A 23,945-nucleotide genomic window follows, 5' to 3' on the forward strand; every position below is an offset into this window, starting at 1 on the left:
TTCTTTTTTTTTTTAATTTTATTGAAGTATAGTTGATTTACAGTGTTATGTTAATTTCTTCTGTACAGCAAAGTGACTCAGTTATACATATATATATTCTTTTTCATATTCTTTTCCATTATGGTTTGTCATAGAATATTGAATATGGTTCCCTGTGCTATACAGTATGACCTTGTTGTTTATCCATCCTGTATATAATAGTTTGCCTCTGCTAATCCCAAACTCCCACTCCTTCCCTCTCCTACCTCCCTTTCCCCTTGGCAACCTCAAGTCTGTTCTCTATATCTGAGTCTGTTTTTGTTTCATAGATATGTTGATTTGTATCGTATTTTAGATTCCACATATAAGTGATATCATATGATATTTTTCTTTCTCTTTCTGACTTACTTTGCTTAGTATGATAATCTCTAGGTCCATCCATGTTGCTGTAAATGGCATTATTTCATTCTTTTTTATGGCTGAGTAGTATTCCATTGTATATATGTACCACATCTTCTTTATCCATTCATCTGTCAGTGGACATTTAGGTTGTTTCCATGTCTTGGTTATTGTAAATAATGCTGCTATGAACATAGGAGTGCATGTATCTTTTCGAATTATAGTTTTGTCTGTGTATATGCCCAGGAGTGGGACTGCTGGATCATATGGCAACTCTATTTTTAATTATTTGAGGAACCTCCTTACTGTTTTACATAGTGGCTGTACCAATTTACATTCCCACCAACAGTGCAGGAGGGTTCCCCTTTCTCAACACCCTCTCCAGCATTTGTTATTTGTAGACTTTTTAATGATGGCCATTCTGAGCGGTGTGAGGTGGTACCTCATTGTAGTTTTTGTTTGTTTGTTTGTTTTTTGTTTTTTTGCGGTACGCGGGCCTCTCACTGTTGTGGCCTCTCCCCTTGCGGAGCACAGGCTCCGGACGCGCAGGCTCAGCGGCCATGGCTCACGGGCCCAGTCGCTCCGTGGCATGTGGGATCTTCCCGGACCGGGGCACGAACCTGTGTCCCCTGCATCGGCAGGCGGACTCTCAACCACTGCGCTACCAGGGAAGCCCCTCACTGTAGTTTTGATTTGCATATCGGAGTGATATTCTTGTATTTACCACCTTGTTGTTCCTCTTTAAACTAACAGAAAGGATGCTGATTAGAATCTTTCATTTATCACACAAGTTAGAGGATGTAGTGATGGTTAGAAACTCTGAGTACTTAGAATAAAATAGATTAATTACTAATCAAGTCAAGAAGATCCAATTTAACAACTATTTTAATTTTAAAAATATATTTTATCACTTAAAAAATTCTTGGCCTTCATAGCTATGAGACAAATGATGATTTTATTTAAAATTTTCATCTCTGTCAGAAAAATTGATGAAGCTATTAAAATAGATGAAACTCTCTAATTTGAGCACTTTGGGGGGGCCATATTATAGTATAATTATCACACATCACAGATATTAAAATGCTTTTATTGACTAAAAAATGTTTGCTCTCTATATTTTCAAAAGTTTGTCAGTTTTAACCAAATAGAGAATTTTGGTATATGTCGTAAGTTGAATAATGCCTACTCCCTCTAAAAGTTGTTTATGTCCTAATCCCCGGAACCTGTGTATGTTACCTTACCTGGCAGAAGGGACTTTGCAGATGTGATTAAGCTGAAGATCCTGGGATGGGGAGATGGTTATGGATTACCTGTGGGGGCTCAGTGTAATCATAAGGGTCCTTCTAAGGGAGACAGGAGGGTCATGTTATGAAGGAAGCAGAGGAAGAAGAGGTGATGTGGTGTGGAGCAGTGAGCCGAGGAATGAGAAAAGCTTCTAGAAGCTGGGCAAAGCAAGGAATGGATTTTCCCCTAGAGCCTCTGGAATAAACCAGCCCAGTGAGATCGAAACTTCAAGAGAATACATTTGTGTCGCTTTAAGCCACTAAGTTTGTGATGATTTGTTACAGCGGCCTAGGAAACTAATATACATAGGAAGTAAAGATACTAAGAACCTCCTGCTTAAAAATAAGCAGATATTAACTGAACATGACAATAGTGTAGTTAGTTCAGATATCTTCCTCATCCTGTCTTAAACATAATGGTAAACATAAGCTTTCTTGTCTTTTTCAATTTCCAAATAAATTCTTAATTTAGAGTTAACCTAAAAGAAGGAAAAGTTCTTCTTAAGACTTTTTAAACCTCCATGGATGAAAGCTGTCCTTTCCCTTCAGTGGGGTCCCATGTACCACAACTGCCACTATTTACTGGTATGACTTTGTGTAAAACTCCACCAGCAAGCATATTCTTGAGTGAGTCATTCCTCGTCCTAAAATGCGTTGCAGGGTGGTGGTTCTTACAGAGAGATGATTGTTAGAAGCCCACACCATCCCAGCTCTTGCTATGATGATTAAAAGTTGATTAAGACCTTGCTGCTGTGTATTAAGAATCCTGGCAGGAAACCAAACTAGAAATTTGGGATAAGAGGCCAAGTACTACATTTTTAACTTTTGTATAAAGGTCACAATACTATGTTGTCTTTAATACTAGACAATATAGCCCCCATTTTATATTTTCTTTACTATAAATTAATATTTCCATTATTAAATCTATGTGCATCATCAAAAATAATTTGGAATACAGAGAAAATAAAAAGAAATCAAACATGCCCTTATCTTAACACAACCACTTAGCATTTTTCTTCAGCTGTACTAGCTGCCTCTGAAAATGTAAGGAGCTTGGTTGCAGTGTGTCTTTATGTAAATACTATTTAATGGACACTTTGTTTCTATGAATATCTGCTATTCACAGAGATTATAATGAGAAGAACCTGCAGTAACAAGGGGGTTTCTCAGGCTTCCCAGCTGGCCTCTTGGCTTCCCTCTGCCTCTGGGACCTCAGAATTTTCCCAGGAGTGTGTGATTTAGCCGTGCTGGCTGCAGCTGCTTGAGGACACTCTAGGATTCTGGACAGGGAGGGAGGAACCTGCTATCCTAGGGCCTGAGACAGTTGGAAATTAACTTGACTAGTGAGTCAAGAGATCAAAGTGAAAAGGATTTAATGCCCCTTTTGTTTAAAAGTTGGAAAGAGTCTCTTTACTTTTCGCTCTTTAGCTAGTTATTTGATCAGCCGAGCCATATCCTATCCCTGTGCTGTGATGTGCTGACACCATCTAATAACATCACCATCCCAGCCACCAGAATGGTTTAGAGCCCCATCTGCAGCCCTCCCATTGCCACCAGACATCGCTCCATCATTTAGCTTTCAGCTAATAAAGCCACTTAACTGGATCATTTTTAAGGCTTCTGGGCCAATCGCCATAGCAGTGCCTAAGAAGGAAGGTGTTTCTCATCATGAAGAGGAAGCAAATTCATTCCTTGGCCCTCCTTTAACATGTATGTTTTGAATACCTCTTAAACACAAGGCTTGCTTCAGGCCTTGGGATATGGTGGTGACAAAATGGACAGGGTTCCTTGGAGCTAAGAATCTAGCAAGGAGAGGCAATTTAGAGAAATAATTGCCAGAAAGGGTGAAGACTGCCAGGCTGGGGGACGCTCAGCGCACTTGGAGAACATCCTGTGGAGACCTAACCTCGTCTGAGGTGGAGGAACGTGTAAACTAGGACCTGAGGTATTACTCACCAGTTGGGAAGAGGTGGGGAGGGCAGGCGAGGAAGGTTGGGGTCGAAGGTAACAGAACATACAAAGCCTTGGAGATGGATGAGAGCAGCATATTCAAGCACTAAAAGGCATCTGGCTTGGCTGAGAGGTCCATGGGAAGAAGCTGCCAGGGATTAGATGATGAAGGGTTTGGCTGGTCATGTGAAGGAGTCTGACTTTAGTGGCAATGGGAGCTACTGTGAGTTTAAGCAGAGGAACTGACAAGAATAGTTCACTTCTCTGCTCTTTTTTTTTTTTTAACAACTTTATTGGAGTATAATTGCTTCACAGTGGTGTATTAGTTTCTGCTTTATAACAAAGTGAATCAGTTATACATATACATCTGTTCCCATATCCCTTCCCTCTTGCGTCTCCCTCCCTCCCACCCTCCCTATCCCACCCCTCTAGGTGGTCACAAAGCACGGAGCTGATCTCCCTGTGCTATGCGGCTGCTTCCCACTAGCTATCTGCCTTACGTTTGGTAGTGTATATATGTCCATGCCACTCTCTCGCTTTGTCACAGCTTACCCTTCCCCCTCCCCATATCCTCAAGTCCATTCTCAAGTAGGTCTGTGTCTTTATTCCTGTTTTACCCCTAGGTTCTTCATGACATTTTTTTTTCTTAAATTCCATATATATGTGTTAGCATACGGTATTTGTCTTTCTCTTTCTGACTTACTTCACTCTGTATGACAGACATACACCTTTCTCTAATGCAGTTGGAGCCCTGTGATGAACTTTTAGAACATGAAATTCTGCCAGTTTTCAAAGCATTTCTGCCTTAGTCAAAGCTGGAAAGCACAGAGCAGCCTCTGGATATAGTGAACCCCCCCGCCCCGCCCAAGTTATTTAAGCAAGGGATCTCCTGAGGAATAAGCTAGTTCTCGGCCAACATAGCATCTCTCTAAGCCCCATCAGAGATGGGATCTTGTCTGGCCAACTGCTCAGAACAGAGTGACAAGGCTAAACTAAAAGATAACTCAGAACTCATCTCAGTCCAAACCCCTCATTTTGCAGATGAACAAGCTGAGGCCCAAGAGGTGAAGGACCTCATCTGTGGTCACACATGCAAAGAAAGAGCCAGGGCTGAGGCCTAAGTCTGACTCCCAGGGTGCCAGCCCCGCCATGAGCAGAAATTATACCCTTCTGATTACAATACAAGGGGTTTACTATATATATAGGACTACTATTTGAGGACTTTAGATGGGCCAATATGTCTAGGGCTTCGGTCCTCTCTTAATACTTCACCCCAAAGATGGCTAGAGTGATGATTCTAAAGGGTAGGGTGTAGTTTAGGGTGGGGTCTTTGTGTCAAGATAAAATGTAAAGAGGGCTATCTGGAACTCTGGCCCAGTGCAGCCCTGTGTGGAAGTGGGAAGAATGGGGCAGAGGTATGGCGAGGTGGCCAAGTGGAATCTGCATGAAGATGCAGAGGAGGAGTGGTCCATCTCCACCTTTGTTCCAATGCCTAGTATCTAATGTGTCCTGCAGAACTATTGAAATCCTCTTTGTACTTTTCCACTGCTGTGTTTCCAGTACTTTCCACAATGTGGAGGTGTCAGCAGTCTGAACATAAAACTAAACTATAATTAAAATAATCAATAAGAACCTCAGATAAGAAGACTGAAGGAGAGACAGTATGTCTAGATAGCTCCTCAGCAGAGCACTGGATGACTGGTACTGGCCCTAAAAGTCAGCGTTCAAAGACAAAAGTGCAAAGTGAGAAGCTGCAGGGAAAGGAGAGAGAGGAAAGAAGGAGGAAAGGGGGGGGTCCAGCAGACATCTCAAGAGGTGATAGACACAGGAACAACTAATCATGGTGCTGCCATCCTACCCAAAGAGCAGAGAGAAGTAACAATGCGGAGCAGAATGGTCCTGAGGGGGAGAGAGAGAAAACCAGTTGCTAGAGCATCACTGCTCTCTGGGGGCATTTAGAGTGGGGCAAATAGCCCTCTATACACCTCAAGAAACCCTGAGTGCAACACTGGACCAAGGCAGATTGCAAGAGATGATATTCATAATGATGCCATTGAGTTATCTAAAGATGAGGCTGGGGTAAGCAAACTTCTTCTGTGAAGGTCAAGATGATATTTTAGACTCTGTAGGCCATACAGTAACAACTCTGTCTTTGTAGTGCAAAAGCAACCATAGACAATATATAAATGAATGAGCTGCTTGTGTTCCAGTAAAACTTTATTTACAAAAATCAGTGTGCTTTGTCTACTAAGGCAAGAAAATAAGCTATATATTTTCCTAGGAGCTATTTGGTTACTAGAAAGTAGCCTATTTTTTAAAAAAAAGAATTCAGTAGGTCACAATCATTGTAGGCATCCAAAATGGGGAACAGAATTCAGGAAGACCCACAAGGGCCAGGTCCAGGGAGTCAGCAGATAAACTGCTTCTTCCATTTCTAGTGCAGCTACATGTCGGCTCCATTCACTGCTGCTCTCTCTGTCTCTCTGTCTCTCTGTTTCTGTCTCCATCTCTGTCTCTGTCTCTGTCTCTGTGTGTCTCTCTGTCTCTCTGTCCTTCTCTCTCTCTCAACTGGTTCTCCCTGCTTAATTATCAGTGGGAAAGTTGTTGACGGTGGTTGAACCAGAGTAGTTCTGACTCTAAACTTTCAGTTCAAGTGTCTACCATCTTCTAACTGAGTCTTTCAGTGTCCTTATCCCAAATTTTTGGTAGAAAGTATCTGGTTGGCTCAGCATGGTCAAGGTGTCCATCATTGTCCAGTCAGCTGTGGCCTGTGGGGATAAGTCCATCTGGTAAAACTAAGGAGGCCAGAGCAGGAAGCAGGTGTGTGTGTACAGGGCAGGTGGAGGTGGGGTGAGAACAAAGTGATTAGCATCACTACTGTATCCATTTTGCTTTATGGAAAATTCCAAATACTCACACTTCTGTGATATTGAGCAATTAATATAGAGATAAAACCATTCCGGAGAGCAATATTATACTGCTTAGTCAAATTTAGCAATTATTTGAGTCAGAAATTCTGGGTCAAGTGATCCAGTAATTCTGCTCCTGGGTATATATAGTTCAAAGAAATTCTCAGACTGGTCAATAAAGGGGCATACTTCGGAGTGCTCATTTCGAGATTATTTGTGGTTTTAGAAAGTTGGAGGCAATCTGGGTGCCATTACTGGGAGACTGGAATGTGGTGGAAGCACACTGTGAGATTCAGCAGTGAGAAGCATAATCTTTAGAGTCTACACAGCCACAGGGATAGCTCAGAGGCATGGCAGTCAGAGAAAAAGGTAAGAAACACAAGGAGATCTCACACAACACAACACCATTAATGTAAATTTAAAATATACACATAGGAAACAGAGAAAACATACATTCTTCTGGAATACATCCAAACAAAATGATACTCAGTAAACATGTATTAGGAACTTCTGACTATGATGGACTAGCTTGTAAGAAACCAATCCTTCCGCCAAGAACAATGCTGAATAAAAATACATATTTGAATGTGACTTTTTTTAGAAAAAGTGTCTTTGAGGGTATAATTGAGGATCTCAGTAGATGAGATCATCCCGGATTATCTGGGTGAGCCCTAAATCCAACGAGAAAGGTCCTTGTAAGAGACAGAAGAGGAGAGGACACAGAGAAGAGAAGGCCATGTATAGATGGAGGCTGAGACTGGAGTTATGCAGCTATAGGCTAAGGAATGCCTGGAGCTACCAGAAGTTGGAAGAGGCAAGAAAGGATTCTCCCCTAGAGGCTTCAAAGGGAGTGGCCCTGCCGAAATCTTGATTTCAGACTTTTGGCCTCCAGAGCTGTGAGAGAATAAATTTCTGTTGTTTTTAAAACCACCCAGTTTGTAGTAATTTGTTACGGCATCCAGAGGAAACTAATACAGTACTGTTACCATTTCCCAAACAATGCAAAGACTGTTAATTTTCTCCATCATACAGTTCTTTTTCTACTTCGTAAATTTCTGCTCTTATATGAAATGTTGTGTCTTACATTTTACTTCTACATATATTTCAAAGTCAGTAAGACATTATGATTATTATTTTGTCAATACTTGATACTTTCACTGAAAAAAGTACCTGACTTGATAGATGAAAAATGGCATCTTGCTGCTTTTATTCACATTTCTTGGGTAATATAATTGAACAGTTTATCTTCCTTTTTGAAATATGTTTCATATTTTTATCGAATTTTCTCATGGGTTCATTAGCTTTTCTTGATTATAAAAATTCTTCAAATGTAGGAGAGTAACCCCTTTGTCATATATACACTTTAAATATTTACTATGTTCTTTTTCTTCTGGTTTAGTTCATGACAGGTTTGTTTTAGCACACATACTTTAATTTCTTATGTACTTTTGTGACTCTGTTCATTGCTTTCAGCTCAGAAAATCCTCCCCACTCTAGAGATGTCAGAGATAGGTACTCACTTATATTTTCTTCTAATTTTTTAATAGAATAAAAATTTGTAATTTAAGTCATTAATCTACATTAAGCTTAATTGGGGGAGGTAGAAAACTCTTGACTCTTTAGGCTAAAAGCTTTACTTAAAGTCCTGAAGATGGTCAACTGCATGACTTAGTGGTTGAAGATGGTATTTCAAGTATAAACAATATACAGAGCAAGTCCTGGACTGAATTATAGGGCACAAGAGAGTTTGGCTCTGATACTTAGGGACATCTGATTTACAAGCTGATTACTCAGCTTGTCTACCAATTGACTGAATGCTTAGCCAAAGCCTGTCCTCCACAACAGTGGAGCTGGAAGTTGCCACAAGCCTGCTTCCTGGGTGGTATCATTCTGTCTTGGCTGTGATAGAAAAAAGAAAGGCGGCCAAACTTTGAGCTTTGGGAGGATGATAAGCAGAGTCTAGGGTCAAAACTCCCTTCTTTCACCACACTGAATGGCCAGGACTCTGGAGTGGTAGGACCATTCACTCTGAGCCTGGGGTTTGAAGTCCAGAAGAGATAGTGTCGGGCTTTGCAGATACCTCCATCAGCACCCTCCTTGCCAAAAGTCCAGCCTGAGTCACCAATCCTAACAACACTCAGAGCTCTCAGTCCAGGCACTAGAGTTGGCATGGAGTCCTGGCCCAGCTGCTTTGCTAGGATGTAAGAAAGGGACATCTCTGAGAAGAGAGGGAGGGGCAGAGAGGGACTGTAAAGGTAGTTGAGAGAACACGTGAGTCTATACGGGCTGACAGAATGCCAAACACTTCATGTGATAGGGAGGAAAAGAGGAAACCTGTCTTCCCCATTTACAAGCTGTGCAATCTTGGGTAAGTGACCCATTTTCTCTGAACTGAATCCAAAGACAGTATTACAGTCTGAAGCCCAAGTGAGTGGACAAGATGGTCTCTCAGGTCCCTCCAGTCCTGACTGGCTCTGATGCTACAGCCGAAACCCCCAGCAGACCCAGTTGGCTCCCTTGACAACTGGAGAGGAAGGAAGTCACAGATAGCCACAAGCTCCAGAGGTTAAGTGCAATCTGCAAAGCCCAGGCAGATTGGTTTTCACATGCACACTGCATGATATAGAAAGTTCTGTTGGTATGGTACCAGCCTGTCCAGTGACACCTGTCACACACTGTTTAAATGTCTCAGCAACAAAAGATAGTACTATCAGCTGTCAGCTGTTTCAGTAATAAAGTGGATGTGCATTCACAGTGGTGGAAATGTGACCTATCAGTATGTTATGAAACATGATTGTATAGCTGTCTTTACCTCTGCCAATGTTTTCATAAGCATCTTTGTGTAAAATATTGGCAAAACACAAATTTAACACTTCCAGTGAAGGAAAGAACGCTGTCTCGTGTTTATTTACTGTGTGTTCCCATTGATAATAATAATAAAAACATCTAGGGACAATTATTCTTTTAATACAAGGTTCACTTGAATATTACAGTAATACCCCACTACCAGGCACTATAATCATTCTTGAATTTGGTTACACTAGGACTTAAGCCAACACACACAGGAAGGCTTCCAGGACATGGCTGTCACTCGCATACTCAAATGGCCATAAACCCTTTTCCCTCAACACAACATGCCTGGCCTGATAAGTACAGTACTCAGAGGACTCTCTTAGTGAGTGTAGGTCCTTCTCCCTGCTTCCTTCCACCTACATGTATGTATTCGAATGTGTTCATCCAGCCACCACTCTGGGAATGTTGGCTCTCCTATACACCTCTGAAGTTGATCCAGACAGATTCCTTTCTTATAGCTGCATTGCTCTAGAGAATAACGGAGTTCTGCAGAACATCCTGGAACACAAACAGCTACTGGGTGTGTAGTATATCCTTCTAGTGAGTGAGCCCTGGTAAGTCACAGAGAATAGAGACGTGTGTGTGTGTGTGTTTGTGTGTATGTGTACGTGAAAGAGAGAGACAGAAACAGAAAGACAAAAGACAGAGAGGATGTGTGTGTGCAGGTTAATTTTTTGTTTGGTTTTATGTACAAACAAAAATCTGCTTTCAGGGAAGCAGAGGTCATATCATCAGCATCAGTGTTGTTCTGCTCAGGTATTCCTAAATATCAAGATTATTTGAAAATTAAAGATCAATATTTTTTAGCAAGTATGTAGATCTCAATTTCATTCATTGGAAAAAATGGGCATAATGCTGATTTGGATTGCTGTTTTGGAGATAAATCCTAACTAGGTATCAAAAATGTTATATGAATATCATACATTGTATTCAAATTATTTTCAAAGCAGTAGCTAAAGATGTTGAAAAGGCATTTTTGAGATTTGCAGATTACTGAAAACAGATAACATATGAAAAATATTTTATGGGTGCAGTAGAGGGAAACTTGAAAAGCAAAATGCACTTACGGCTGTAAAACCTAGACTAGGTGAAATTCAGTGTTCACGACGTCTGCCTTCACCAACAGTGATGACAGTAGCAGCTAGGCATACATGATGCTACCCTGTGCACTACTGGGCTTCCTATATTAACTCAGTTAACCCTCACAACAGCCCTGGAGGGAATTACCATTACGATTCCCCACTGAACAAACAAGAATTCTCCCATGGTCTGACAGCTAGTTAAAAAGCCAGATGACCGCATCATGTAAGACGCTGTGTTTTCCCCTCTCTCTCCATCTTCTTTTCTCTCTACCCTTAATTGGCAGGAACACTGATCCAATTGGCCCATCTAGTAAATGGGCAACTGCATACTCCCTTCCTTCTGGCTGGAGTAGAAGGGACAGGACTGCTCCTCGTCTGGAGGCCTGGCCAGTTTCTTCTCGCTATCCTCTGAGGCAACCAGGTGCAGGCTAACTGGCCACTGGGTCTCTCTCTCTCACCCTCTCTCTCTCAGTCTGATTCTCTTCTTCCCATGTCTGGAAGTTTGGTGTTGGTTTTGTTTCTTTTTATAACCACTAATGGCAAGATCTGAGACCAGGGTTTGTGTATTAAGGGCTTAAATTGGGCAAAGCAAGTCAAGCTTTGAACTGAGGCCATTTATACATTCTTGGTTTAAGAGAACAGGACGGTTTATACAACCCAGCCCAACTTCTAAGGATGCTCTGCCTTTAGGCTGTGTGCCAGAGCCACAGCTCACAGTCACAGCTAACTTCCTTCCTCCTTCCTTCCCTTCAACAGCTAATAATTTTGACAGGATATTGTCCCTCACTATTTCCCTAAGGGAACCCAGTAAGTTTGTGGTAGAATTCAGATATTTCTGGATTCTCTGATCACCATCAGTTCGCACTCTTTCCCTCAATTTTTCCCACAAAATCTCAACAACATATCCAAAACATGGGCTTGGGCTTGTTAGTCTGTTTGTGGAGAAGGGTTTGTGCTAAACCTTCACAATTCTCCCCTCCTGTGTGACCAGGGGCAAAGTCTTACTGAGGTTAGAAAATCAGGTCCAGTCTGGAACTGCATTTCCTTTATGCTCACTTCACGTCTTGACGTTTTTGTTTTTGTTCTTGTTTTTTCTGTGGTACGCGGGCCTCTCACTGTTGTGGCCTCTCCCGTTGCGGAGCACAGGCTCCGGACGCGCAGGCTCAGCGGCCATGGCTCATGGACCCAGCTGCTCCGCGGCATGTGGGATCTTCCTGGACCGGGGCACAAACCTGTGTCCCCTGCATTGGCAGGCAGACTCCCAACCACTGCACCACCAGGGAAGCCCCGTCTTGACGTTTTTATACTGTGTTCCTCCAAATGAACCCAACAGCCCCACAATGTAAAGTTTTATTAAATGATGATAAACTTATGCCTAGTCTTAAATAATTGAAGATTTGGATTTGAATCTTGTGAATCTCTTCTCTCTGCAATTTGATGTTCAGTTTGGGATGGCAGAGACAGTGTATTTGTTCTTGAAACCACGAGTGGTAAAATCTTCGTGAATTCATCCATTTCTGATTCGCCTTTCTTTCTGAACATTCAGGATTATTTCTTTTCCCCATGCCCTAGTAGTTAGGTGGGCTATGTGACTAGCTCTGCCCAATGGGCTGTGAGTGGAAGTGTCATTTATGGGCCAAAGCATTGCATTGCTGGTGTGAGACCCTCCAGTTCTCTCTCTCCCCAGTGATTATAGAGATAGCCTCATGTTGTAGGGATAGAGCCAGAAGATGGATGGCTACATTGCTGCATATAGAACAGTTGTCTTGGGAAGTTGCCCAGGCAGTGCAGTTAACATTGTACAGGTGAGAAATCTTTGCTGTGTTAAGTCACTGTGATTTTGGGGGGTTGTTTGTTACTGCAGCATAACTTATTCTGACACATGAATCATGCCATATTGGAACTTTATATTTTATTTCCATCTAGCATTATTTTTAATTAGATGCTATTTTACTATGATTCTTTCTCTGACATTTGTTACAACTTTATTGAGGTATAATTGATGTATAATAAACTGTACATATTTAAAGTACACAACTTGATGAGTTTTGACATATCAAGTGTACACCCATGAAATCATCATCACAATTAAGATAATGAACTTATCCATCACCCCAAAATGTTCCTTGTGCCCCTTTGTGATCCCTGCCTCTCTCTCTTTCCCATCCCTACTCCCCCAATCCCAACCATTGATCTGCTTTCTGTCACTATATATTTTCAAGGTCTTTATATAAATGGAATCTTACAATGTGTGTTCTTTTTTGCCTGGCTTCTTTTACCCAGCATAATTATTTGGAGATTTATCCATGTTGTTGCATGTATCAGTAGTTCATCCTTTTTGATTTCTGAGTAACATTCTATTGTATGATGTATCACAGTTTGTTTATTTTTATTCATTTACCTGTGATGGACATTTGAGTTGTTTTCATTTTTTGGCTATTACAAGTAAAGCTGCTATGAACATTTATGTGCAAGTCTTTATATAGACATATGCTTTAATTTCTCTTGCATAAATATGTAGGAGGAGTGGAATGGCTGGGTCATATGGTAGGAAGAGTATGTTTACCTTCTTAAGCAACCACCAAACTATTTTCCAAAGTGTTTGTACTATTTTACATTCCCAACATCAGTATATGAGAATTCTAATTGCTCTACATCCTTGCAGTACTCGGTGTGGTCTGACCTTTAATTTTGATTAAATGATTACACTATCCCAAATTCACAGCGTTGTCCCCAAAGTCATCAGCTTAGGTTCTTGATACTTCTTGCAATAGTCTCTTAATTGGCACTCCTCCTTCAGATAAATTGAGGGTGTCAGATGAGAACTCTGTGAACTTCCTCCCACCACCTATAAACTTAGCTCTATCAGTACCAATAATTCCCACCTTGTCTCCTGTCAGAGCAGGGGAGCTGTGTCTCCACCTCCTCCTGTCTAAGTCCCTCTCTCCCCATCACATTACGTTCTGGACTCCATTCTCCTGTGAAGCCTCCCCCTGTTAGGCATCTTACTCTCTCTGCTATCTTCTGCTGTTCCAATTATATGGTACTTGCTCCTCAGTATAATAACATATTCTATTCTTGCCCATTTTAAAAAACAAAACAAAACAAAGACTATCTTGTGACCCAGTATTTCTCTCAAGCTGCCACCCTATTTCTCTCCTTCCATTTAAAGTTAAATATATTGAAAAAAATTAGAAAATTCCCATTACCTCCTCAATCTACTGCAATCTAGCTTTTATCTCACTCTCCATTGAAGCTGCTCTCACTTAAGTCACCAGTGACCACCACGTTCCTAAATCTAGCACATTCCAAACCCTCTCTTACTTGACCTCTGGGCATGCTTTACACACTTGATCACTTCCTTCTTAAAACTTTTTTCCTCTTGGTTTTCCAAAGGTCTCGCCTGGATGATCCTCCTTGGTCTCCTTTTCTCTTTTGCTTCCTTCACGGTACTCCCATATGTTATTGTGTCCAGACTGTAACTTTGGCCTTTTCTCATTCCCTCCCGTGGCTTCACTTCCACCTTAAGGTCAATGACTACTGAAATTATGTCTCCATTCCCACCACCCTGCAAGCTCCAAAGCCACGGGGCCAGCTGCCTCCACTTGGATATTCCCACAGATCCTGACATTTAATATGTAGAAAACTTGATTCACCACCCTCTTTCTCAAATCTGCCTTTCCTGCTATGTTCCCATCTCAGTGTTATCCCCCCATTTGAACATCCTTGACTCCTAAATTGTTCCTTAATCCCCATAATCACTCAGTCAAAGACACTCTCTTCTTTGATACCTCTTGAATCCATCCCCTTCTCCTACCCCTTAGTTGATGCTGACATCAGCTCTCACCTGGATTGCTGCAACTGGTCTCCAAAATAGTCTCTTGTCTTCCAGTCTTTTCCACCTGCAATCCATTCCCAGCACTGCTCTTTGTGATCTGGTTCCTGCCTACCTCTCCAGACTTATCTCCCGTTATTTCCTCTCTAGGTTCTAGTTCTTACACACTCCAGCTATACTGAATGGCCTGCATTGCTCTGAATGGGCCACACTTTTATGCTTCATGTTGTCCTCTTGGTCTGGTACACTCCCCTTCAATGTCCTTTGCCTTGAAAACTTCTTTTGTTCTTCTTGACTCAGTTCAGTGTTGCCTTCCTAGTGGATTTCCATAGAATTTCTCTGACCTTCCTATGGGATCCTTACACTCTGTGTATGACTTTACTATTGTACTTTTCATTAGTACTGCTCTCAGAGCTGTCACTGTTACTTTATATGGCAAAAGAGATTTTGCAGATGTGACTAAATCAAGGATCTTGAGATGGGGAGGTTATCCTGAATTACATGGGCAAGTCCTAAATGTAATCACAAATGTCCCTATAAGAGGGAGGCAGAAGGAGATTTGACTACAGAAGGAGGCAGTGTAACCACTTAAGCTAGATAATACACTGATGACTTTGAAGATGGAGGAAGGGGCCACAGACCAAAGAATGCAACTTTAAAAGCTGAAAATTTTAAGGAAACAGATTCTCCCCCTAGAACCTCCAAAGAAAGTGCAGCCCTGCTTAAATTTTGATTACAGCCCAATGAAATATATTCCAGATTTCTGATCTTCATAACTGTAAGAGAATAAATATGTATTGTTTTAAGCTACCAAGTTTGTGGTCATTTGTTTACAGCAGCAATAGGAAACTAATACCTTGGGCCAAGTGAAGCCCTGCCCTGGGCCTCAGGCTGCAGAGGCCCCTGCTCTATTCCTATTCCAGCTGTGGGGGTAAAGAGCCTATGTCCTCACTTCTAGACTCAAGAAATTCTTCCTCAGCAGCCACATAGCACAGGGAGATCAGCTCGGTGCTTTGTGTCCACCTAGAGGGGTGGGATAGGGAGGGTGGGAGGGAGACGCAAGAGGGAGGAGATATGGGGATATATGTTTATGTATAGCGGATTCACTTTGTTCTACAGCAGAAATTAACACACCATTTTAAAGCAATTATCCTCCGATAAATATGTTTAAAAAAAAAAGAAAAAGAAAAAAATTCTTCCTGGAGGCCTATTTCTTGAGCCTAAATAAGTCTTCCCCAAGTTTGTTCTTTTGAGACAGATTGTACTGCTAGTGGACCCGTGCTTTGATCTGAAGGGTAGTCAAAAGAGCAACTGTTTGTAGGATGAGCCACTGTACAGACAATAGACTGAAGGGCACAAGAACTGAAGCCAGGAGACCAGAGAGAAGGCTACCACAGTAATTCAAGTAAGAGATGATGATAGTGGTGGAGATGTGAGAAGTGGCTAGATTCTGGGTATACTTTGAAAATAAAGGCAATAGGCATCCACATTGGATGGGAGGTATGAGAGAAAGGGAAGTGTAAGTGTGATTCCAAGGTTTCTGGTCTGCACAACTAGAAAGATGTCATTGCCATTAATTTAGATGATAAAGAAGGGAGAAAGAGCACTTTTTGAGGTAAAGATTAGTGGCTCTATTTTAAATGTATTAAATTTAGGATGCCTATTAGATAGCAAAATGGGTAAGTGGTTGGATATTTGAGTGAATCTTGCTTTTCTCAAAGACTATATGCTTCCAGCAACTAGCATAGGGTCTTAAAATAGAGATTATTAATAATTGATGGGTCAAGTGAATATGTGACATTCCTTCATAGAAATGTTTCAAGATATACTCACAGTTTTTTATCCTTACATCATCAGGTAGGTTAATATCCAGACCCTTGACATCACACAGCCTGGCCAACTGTGTAAGCCAGGGATATTAACAGCTTGATTGTTTAGTATCCTCTTGTTCTTGGCTCTCTCAAATGTTTTGATTAGGACTAAGGGAGATATTGAATATTAATACCAAGTGGACTGAAGTCAGACCCATAGTCTGTCTTACTGTCTTAGTGTTGAACTTACTTAACTTGCTGATTGCAAGAAATTTTTCTCTGTAATTATAACATGTATAATAATTTGACTTCTTTGTTCCATCTCTGAAATCATGTTGTTTTCCCCACCACATGTTTGGAAAGGTTTACAGCCAGAGCTTTTGTTATTTCAGTCCACTTGAAAGCATCCTGGATACTAATAGGGCCTGAAAGAGTGTCTGATGTTGCTGAATAGTCTATAAAGGTTGTTTGTTAGAAAATGTTAATTTGATGAATGAGCAATAACACTGATCCTACTGGATCTAAATTTACAGCCACTATAAAACTATAAGTCTATAAAACTTAGCGTGTTTTATATTGATAAAAAGGTCACAGCTCTGTTGCAAGATGTTGGAGACTTGATTGCTGGTGCATCTTCTCTTGTACCTTCTACAGTTAATCCTCCCTCCCCCCCCCCACCCCCACTCTCCTGAAGTTTCTCTTGTCAAGTTCACCAATGACATTCACATTACAAAATCTAGAGTCTTTGTTTTTAATCCTCATTTTACTTATTTTCTCAGCAATGTTTGACCCGGTTGACTCCTCCCTCCTGGAACACTTTTTCTCCTTTATTTTGGATTACTGTGTTCTCTTGGTGTGATGGTTAGTTTTATGTGTCAACTTGACTGGACCACGGGGTGCCCAGACATTTGGTTAAACATTCTGGGTGTTTCTTATTTTGGGTGTGTCCGCCTACTCAGTAGGCTGAGTAAAGCAGATTGCCTTCCCTAATGTAGAGGAGACTCATCCAATCAATTGAAGCCCAGAAATGAACAAAAGAGCTGAGTAACTCCTGCTGCCTGATTGGTCTGAGCTGGAACATTGGTATTTTTCTGCCTTTGGTTTCTGATTGAAACATCAGTTCTTCTTGGGTCCTGAACCTGTGGGCTCTCCTGGTTCTCAGGACTTCAGACTCAGATTGGAACTACACCAGCAGCATTCCTGGGTTTCCAGCTTGCTGACTGTACACCTTGAGACTTCTCAGCCTCCACAGTTGCATGAGCCAATTCTTCATAATAAATCTCTTCATACATACTTATTTGCTTGTAGGCCATCTCCCCTACTAGAGGATAACACTATGAGCAGAGACCTTTCTTCTATTTAGTTCACATCTGTATTCCCAGCCCTAGGATTGTGTCTAGCAGATAGTAGGCATTCAATAAATATTTGTGGACTGTATGAAAAAATTTACTTGTATATGTTTTCCTAAGGCCTAAGACCAGTAACTACCTGTGCTTGTGTGCATATGTCTTCACAGGTGCTCAGAATATGTCCATATATGTTATCTTATTTATTCTCACATGACCTGTAAGAAAGGAAGGAGGGGAACAATTTAACAATTCCGAATGGGAATATTTAGTTCTTGAGGATATTAGTTTACTGTCCTGTACTTTGAAGATAAGAGTGCCTCAAAGTGGGCTACTGGGCTTATCTTAATTTACCTCATGAACACAGTATATCTTGGAATCCTGTCTTTGATGAATTTATTTATTTTATAAGGCTGTGCATTTTGCTACAAGACCTGGCCAGTAACAGTATACTCAGTCAGTATGAATTTTCAACATTTAAAATTCTTTCCAAACGGCAAAAAATACATCTAAAATTTGTGGTTTCAGGATTCACAAGTACACATGTGGTAAGATAAAGGAATGGTTTCAGACATCCTCTGGAGCTTGTCTTCCAAACCCAGTAACCAAGGGAGTAGATTAATTTGCACTGATACACAAATAACCCGTTAGTGTCCTGTGAATACTGTTAATGTGAATATATTACTCAGTTCCTGTACCTTCCCAATAATCTGGATTAGGTGTTTCAGTGACAATTTATGAATAATGTGCAAATGTGTGTGATTTTTTACATTAAGATTTTCACAGGATGGAGATAACACAAAATAAACTTTTAAAGTAAATACACTAATAATTCGTCTCTTAAATAGTAATTCTATCATCAGTCACATGCCAAAAATTACATTTTTATAATGTGTTTATTTGTGTACAAAATATGTTGTAATTTACTGATGCATATGCAGCAAAATATTCTATCACATACAACAAAAATACACTTTTACCCCCCTTCCCCTGCCCTTGAAAATGGCAACACTGTTTTGGCAGTTCAGCAGCTAAAAATAAAGTGCTATAATTAAGCAGTATTGGAATGTCTTCATTTGACAAGTGTGATGTACAATTTGAGTATACAACCACCTTTTTGTTAGTTTTTTCACAGAACAGGAAATCCCACATCCTGAACACCTCCAGAAGATACAAATATTTGTATATATATGTACACATGTATACACTGTATATGTAAAGTTCCAACAAGCCTCTTTGTCCTTGTGAGTTTGTTGTGCTTATGTTTATTCTCTTTCCAAAGTCAGAGTCACATTGTGGGATCTCAGAGTCCATCAGCAGGCACGGAGAAGCTCACCAAAGGCTGGCTTGTTGGGGGCGTGGTGTTGGTTAGAGGATGGAAGGAGCCATCAGACCTCACTGGGGGACCTGGAGCGGAAGGGCACTTTGGACTGGAAACAGCCACAAAACAGGAGCCACAGGGCGCGTTGGATCTCCTGGTTGCGGAAGGCATAGATGATAGGATTGATCATAGAGTTGTAGGTGGCCGGCAGCAGGGTGGCGTAGGTGTAGACAGCTGGGTCCTCATGGCTGCCTACCACGCAGTAGATGGCAAAGGGCAGCCAGCTGGCACCGAAAGTGCCCAGCACCACGGCCAGCGTACCCACACCCTTTCTGGTGGCGGCAAGGTGGGGCGGCGCCAGGCAGTGCTGCTGCAGCGCGATCTGGTGCGCGTGACGCCAGACCACCTGGCAGATGCGCACGTAAAGGTGCAGCATGATGCCGAAGACCGCAAAGAAGGTGGCGGAGAGCAGTGCCACGTGGCTGCGCGTCAGCGGGCGCACCACGCTGCAGGCGGCGCGCTCTGCCAGGCAGTTCCAGCCAAGCACCGGCAGCAGCCCAAGGCCTAAGGACACCGTCCAGGTGGCAGCGAGAAGGAGGTGCACGCCCAACAGGGTCCGTCGCGAGTAATAGGTGAGCGCGTTGTAGAGGGACAGGTAGCGGTCCACCGTAATGGCCAGCAGGCTGCTGACGGAGGCAGCGAAGGAGGCCACGAGGAAGCCCACAGTAAGCAGGCTCACAGTCTCCGAGGGCACCACGTACTGGAATACGAAGTGCAGAATGAGACCGCAGCCCGCCAGCAGGTCGGCGGTGGCCAGGCTGCCTACCAGCACGAACATGGGCGTGCGCAGCGCAGGTGTGGACGCGATGAGCGCCACCACCAGCGCATTTTCGCCTGCGATCACCGTCCCAGACACGCAGAGCAGTACGTCCCATGGATTCACTGAAGACAGCAGCAGCCCCGTCGGCCCCGCTGGCAGCTGCGAAGACAACTCCAGCGACGCATTAGCTGCGCCGCTGCCCCCCAGCGCCGCTGCGGCTGCGGCTGCCGGGGGCCCCCATTCACCGGTGTCCCGCGCTCCTGCTGCGGTGGCCGCTGCCGCCGCACCCTCGGCCGCCACTGCCACCACCTGGGAGTCGTTGAGCGAAGATGAACTCGCGTTCATCACGGCGGGAAGCTACACCCTGCGTGGAGAGAGAACAAGCGTCAGGTGTGCGGTTTGCGCCGCCAGCGTACTTCGCCGGGCGCTGCTCCCCCGCTCATATTGCCCATCCCACCCCGGGACCCCAGAGCAGAGCGAGGAAGCAGTGGTTGAGAGCCCAAAATAAATACCTGTTGAGTGAGTGAGTGAGCGTGTGAGTGCAATGCACAAGGGATGCCCGCACTGATATCTGAGTTTTTGCACGGATATACACACGAATAACACGCACTCGCATACATACAGATCACGTAAGTATGCCTGTATTTGCACACGCATCTTGCGCACCAAGCTAGTAGTGTCAGCCTCAGCGAGTGCCGCCCTGGCTCTTACCGGCTCGGTCAGGCGCTCTCCTCAACTGGGAGGCGGAGGAGCTGTCCGCGGTGCTGAAAGCGAAGTTTCTGCGACCGTGGAGCACAGCGGACCCCGGAGGCCAGAGACCCCTGGGAAAGCGGTTTCGGGGGAGAGAAGCTAGGAGGTCTGTGTAGGTGGAGGGTGTGTGGCGTCATGCTTGGCTCCAGGAAGGAGCCATCCCCTGGCCATCCTTCACCCCTTCCCCTCTGCACGCCCTCAGAGTTACTCTAGAGAGCCGGGCTGCTCACCTGGGGAGTCAGGGCTTCAGTAAATCGCTGATCATGAGCGCTGTGGCTGGGCGTCAGGCTGCGCTGCCCGCGCGGACAGAGCCGACGACTGAAGGAGGTGGCCGGGACGGCGCGCAGAGGAGTGCGGGGCGCTGGTAGCTGTGCCGGCGCCGCCGAGAGTTACAGAGACAGTCAGTACAAGAAAAGGCGGTTACGAGCAGCGCGCCCGCTGGAGATTGACAGGCAGGGCGTGGTGACGTCAGACTCCTGTTTCCAGGGTGCAGGCTAGGCACTCGCTTTCCTCACCCGCCCATCAGCAAGCTCCCTCACCATATACCCTCTCCAAAGGATGTCTCAGAGGGTTCAAGGAGGGAGGAGAAACCAGAGGGCCGCCGCCGGCCCAGAGCCTCCAGGAATGGGATGGAAGAAAGAGGCAAGGGAGAAAAGAGTGAAGACTAAGGGCAGGCAAGGAGGGTGAGATGGGAGGGGAGCGATGAGGGATGAGTTGCACTGGCCAGGCTACAAGGCCCTGAGTCAGAGGTCACTGAGGGGGAAGGTTGAAGAAAAAGGCCTGGAGAAGGAGGAGGTTGGGGGCAGAGAGGCCCAATCGCACGCAGAGTTGCTACCTTAAAGGAAAAGTACTGTTTGGGGGACAGGAATGAACTGGTGTGTGTGTGTGTGGTGGGAGAGGATGAGGTTTTTTTTTTTAAGGATGTTTCTGGTACAGTGTGTCAGCTGAGTAGAGCCAGAGGAGAAAAGCCAAGTTGTGGGGAACAGAGAAAAGATGGGACAGTTGAGGAAAACAGTCTCTTCTTTTGAAGGTTACCTGTGCAATCAATTCCTCTCTCTCCCTCCATTTCTTCCTCTCTCTCTCACTATCTTTCTTGAACTCTGCACAGCATGTTTCACCATGATCTTCCCAGTCAAATGTTTCCCAACTGCACTAGCTAATAGTGCTCTTGGAACTTGCTCTTTAATTAAAGACCAGGTCTGGGTCTTGTTAGAAAAGAAGAAAACAGCAAAATGTGATTTACTTTGCTGGCAACAGACTTTGCCCTGTTAATTAGTACCCTATGAAACAAATTACAGGACGAAAATAGTGATAACTCAGCTGCACCAGACTTCAGTAGGCAGGAGTTTTATTTTCAGCTCCAATAAATCATCCTTTTGGTTTAAAGGCGTTCTGTTTTGTCAGTAAAATACAAGTATTAGACTTCTTCTTCTTTTTTTTAATTATCCAGAATCTCCAATAGCTGTACTTGGGGAAAAAGCTAAAATAATTGACACCATCTAAGACTCTAGAATAAATGATTGCATATTGGCATGATGGTATTATGCCAGAGCCACAGACATGATTTTCAGGGACCACATGCTCTGGGCAAGGTGAAAATAGACAACATTTGTTACTGGTCCTTCCTCTACTTTTCCCTGTATACCTTCTTCCCTCTCCTGGCTTCACTTTGCCTCTACACCCAGGGGCCCAAAAAGAAAAAAATATGTTCGGACTGTCTACAGGCTGGAGTGGAAGGGGGATTTTTATCCTGGCCTTCTCCCTCTAAAAATGGCCCCCAAGTCCAGACTACTCCTGCCCTCCTGCCCCTGTGCAACTGAACTTAACTAAAGAAAAGAAGGAATACTATAGGACCACTCAATTCTTTGCTGCTCTTTGCTGCAATAGCCAGTGTTGGCCCATAAGATGAGTTTGCATACAATTTCTCCATTTGGGGAGTTTATAAAATTCTCATGAACCTTCAAACTGACTGAAGTTCTAAGTTTCTGGAAAGTATCATTTTGAGTTTCAGTAAAAGATTGTCAACTAAAAGCCAAGAATGTTATTTCAGAGCTGTCAAGCAAACTGTCAAACCACTGTAATCACATGTTAATCGCAAATTTTTCAAACAATTAGATAAAGGCCCAAGGGAAGGAGAATCCTTCTTAGTGTCTGAATGTGTTACATTTTTACATGTCACAATGCAGTAGAAAGTATGAGATTAAAATTGAGCAAACAGAGATCCTGTGTTTCAGACATCTTCAGGCTTTCACTATTGCCAAGAAGGGACTGACTTTTCAGTAGTTTCAGGAGGAAGACAACACCTGTATAATCATGTACATAAATGCTGGTTGAGGGTTTGTAGACTGTCTTTTGGTTGTGCCAGTCTGTGGTTACCTCTCTCAGATGCTAGACTGGATCCTGACAGCAGACAGGCACATTCTTTCAAGCTCCTCCTTATCTCCCCCACACCCACCTATCTCCTGGGAGGCAGAAGATGGGAAAGAAGAAAGGTATGGGTTCATTGGTTATGGATGGGTATTAGATGTAGTTCATTGCCACTCTGCCCACAGCTCCTCACAAGAACCTGCCCTTCCAATAGTCTCCTAGAATGTTCAGCCTGTGAACCATGTGACAGTTTCCACCCCCAGCCCAGCTTATGGGAAGAGACTGATGCTTGACCCAAGGCTAGACAAGACCAGCCATCATTTGCTGGACAGTGACCAGATTCCCTTCCTGAAAATTTGAACTAAGAAACATTGTGACAATGGTCAGTCAGTGCTGGGCTCTGGACCTGAAAAATCATGATAAGTTAGGGCTGCAGCACTCATGTTGAGCCTTGTGTGAAATGAGAATCAGAGGAAGACAGCTGCAATGGAAGAGTGAAGCAGATGTGCAGAGAGGAACAGAGATAAGGGAGATCAAATGAGTGAGAGATGGAGGGAATGACCTCAGTCCCTGAGTATCTGGTTGCCAGCTCTGGGAGTCTAGATCCCTGGATCCCTTGAAATTAGTATTTGTAGTCTCTACTACAAACCTTCCTAATCTTGAGGTTTCTTGAGTGGGTTTCTACTCTGTGAATCTTTGATACTTGACTGAAACACACAACTTAATGTATTATTCATCCACCAGGTTGTCTGATCCTGGTTATGTTTTGGGATGTTCAGAGTTTGGTTTCTGGATTATAGGCACAGGTTAAACTCATTACCAACCCTGTGACATACCCAACATATCCTCTGGCGCCTTTATATTCCAGTACTATCCAAGCATAAACACAAGGAAACTTTCCTTCTCTGAGGTTATGCCCAGGAATCACAACCTCTCAACCACAACTCTTTCTCTTGTTCCCCTGGCTATCTCTTGCCCACCTCAGGCTCAGCTAGTGGTTCCCAACCCTGGCTGCACATTAGAATTACCTGGAAAGCTTTTTAAAACTACCGACTCCTGGATCTCTCACCCAGAGATTCTGATTCATTTGTCCTGGAGTGAGGACCAGGCACCAAATTTCCTAAAGACTCTAATGGAAAGCCAGGGTTGAGAACACTCATCTTAGCAATCATACCATTTCATTGTCAGTTTAGCATGCAGTGAAACTCCTGAAAATTGTAGATTGGAGTTTGGAATAGTT

At 43.3% G+C, this 23,945-nt stretch overlaps 1 protein-coding gene across 1 annotated transcript; it reads right to left on the reverse strand.

Annotated features, from left to right (window-relative positions):
- Window positions 1-18,835: 18,835 nt before the first annotated feature.
- Window positions 18,836-19,933, reverse strand: GPR6 (G protein-coupled receptor 6; the record flags this gene model as incomplete). Its single annotated transcript, XM_082633463.1, has 1 exon — window positions 18,836-19,933. The coding sequence occupies one exon, from the start codon at window positions 19,931-19,933 to the stop codon at window positions 18,836-18,838; it is 1,098 nt and encodes a 365-aa protein (XP_082489589.1).
- Window positions 19,934-23,945: the final 4,012 nt, after the last annotated feature.

This window comes from Mesoplodon mirus (genome assembly GCF_964341445.2).
Source record: "Mesoplodon mirus genome assembly, chromosome: 10".
Taxonomy (NCBI): Eukaryota; Metazoa; Chordata; class Mammalia; order Artiodactyla; family Ziphiidae; genus Mesoplodon; species Mesoplodon mirus.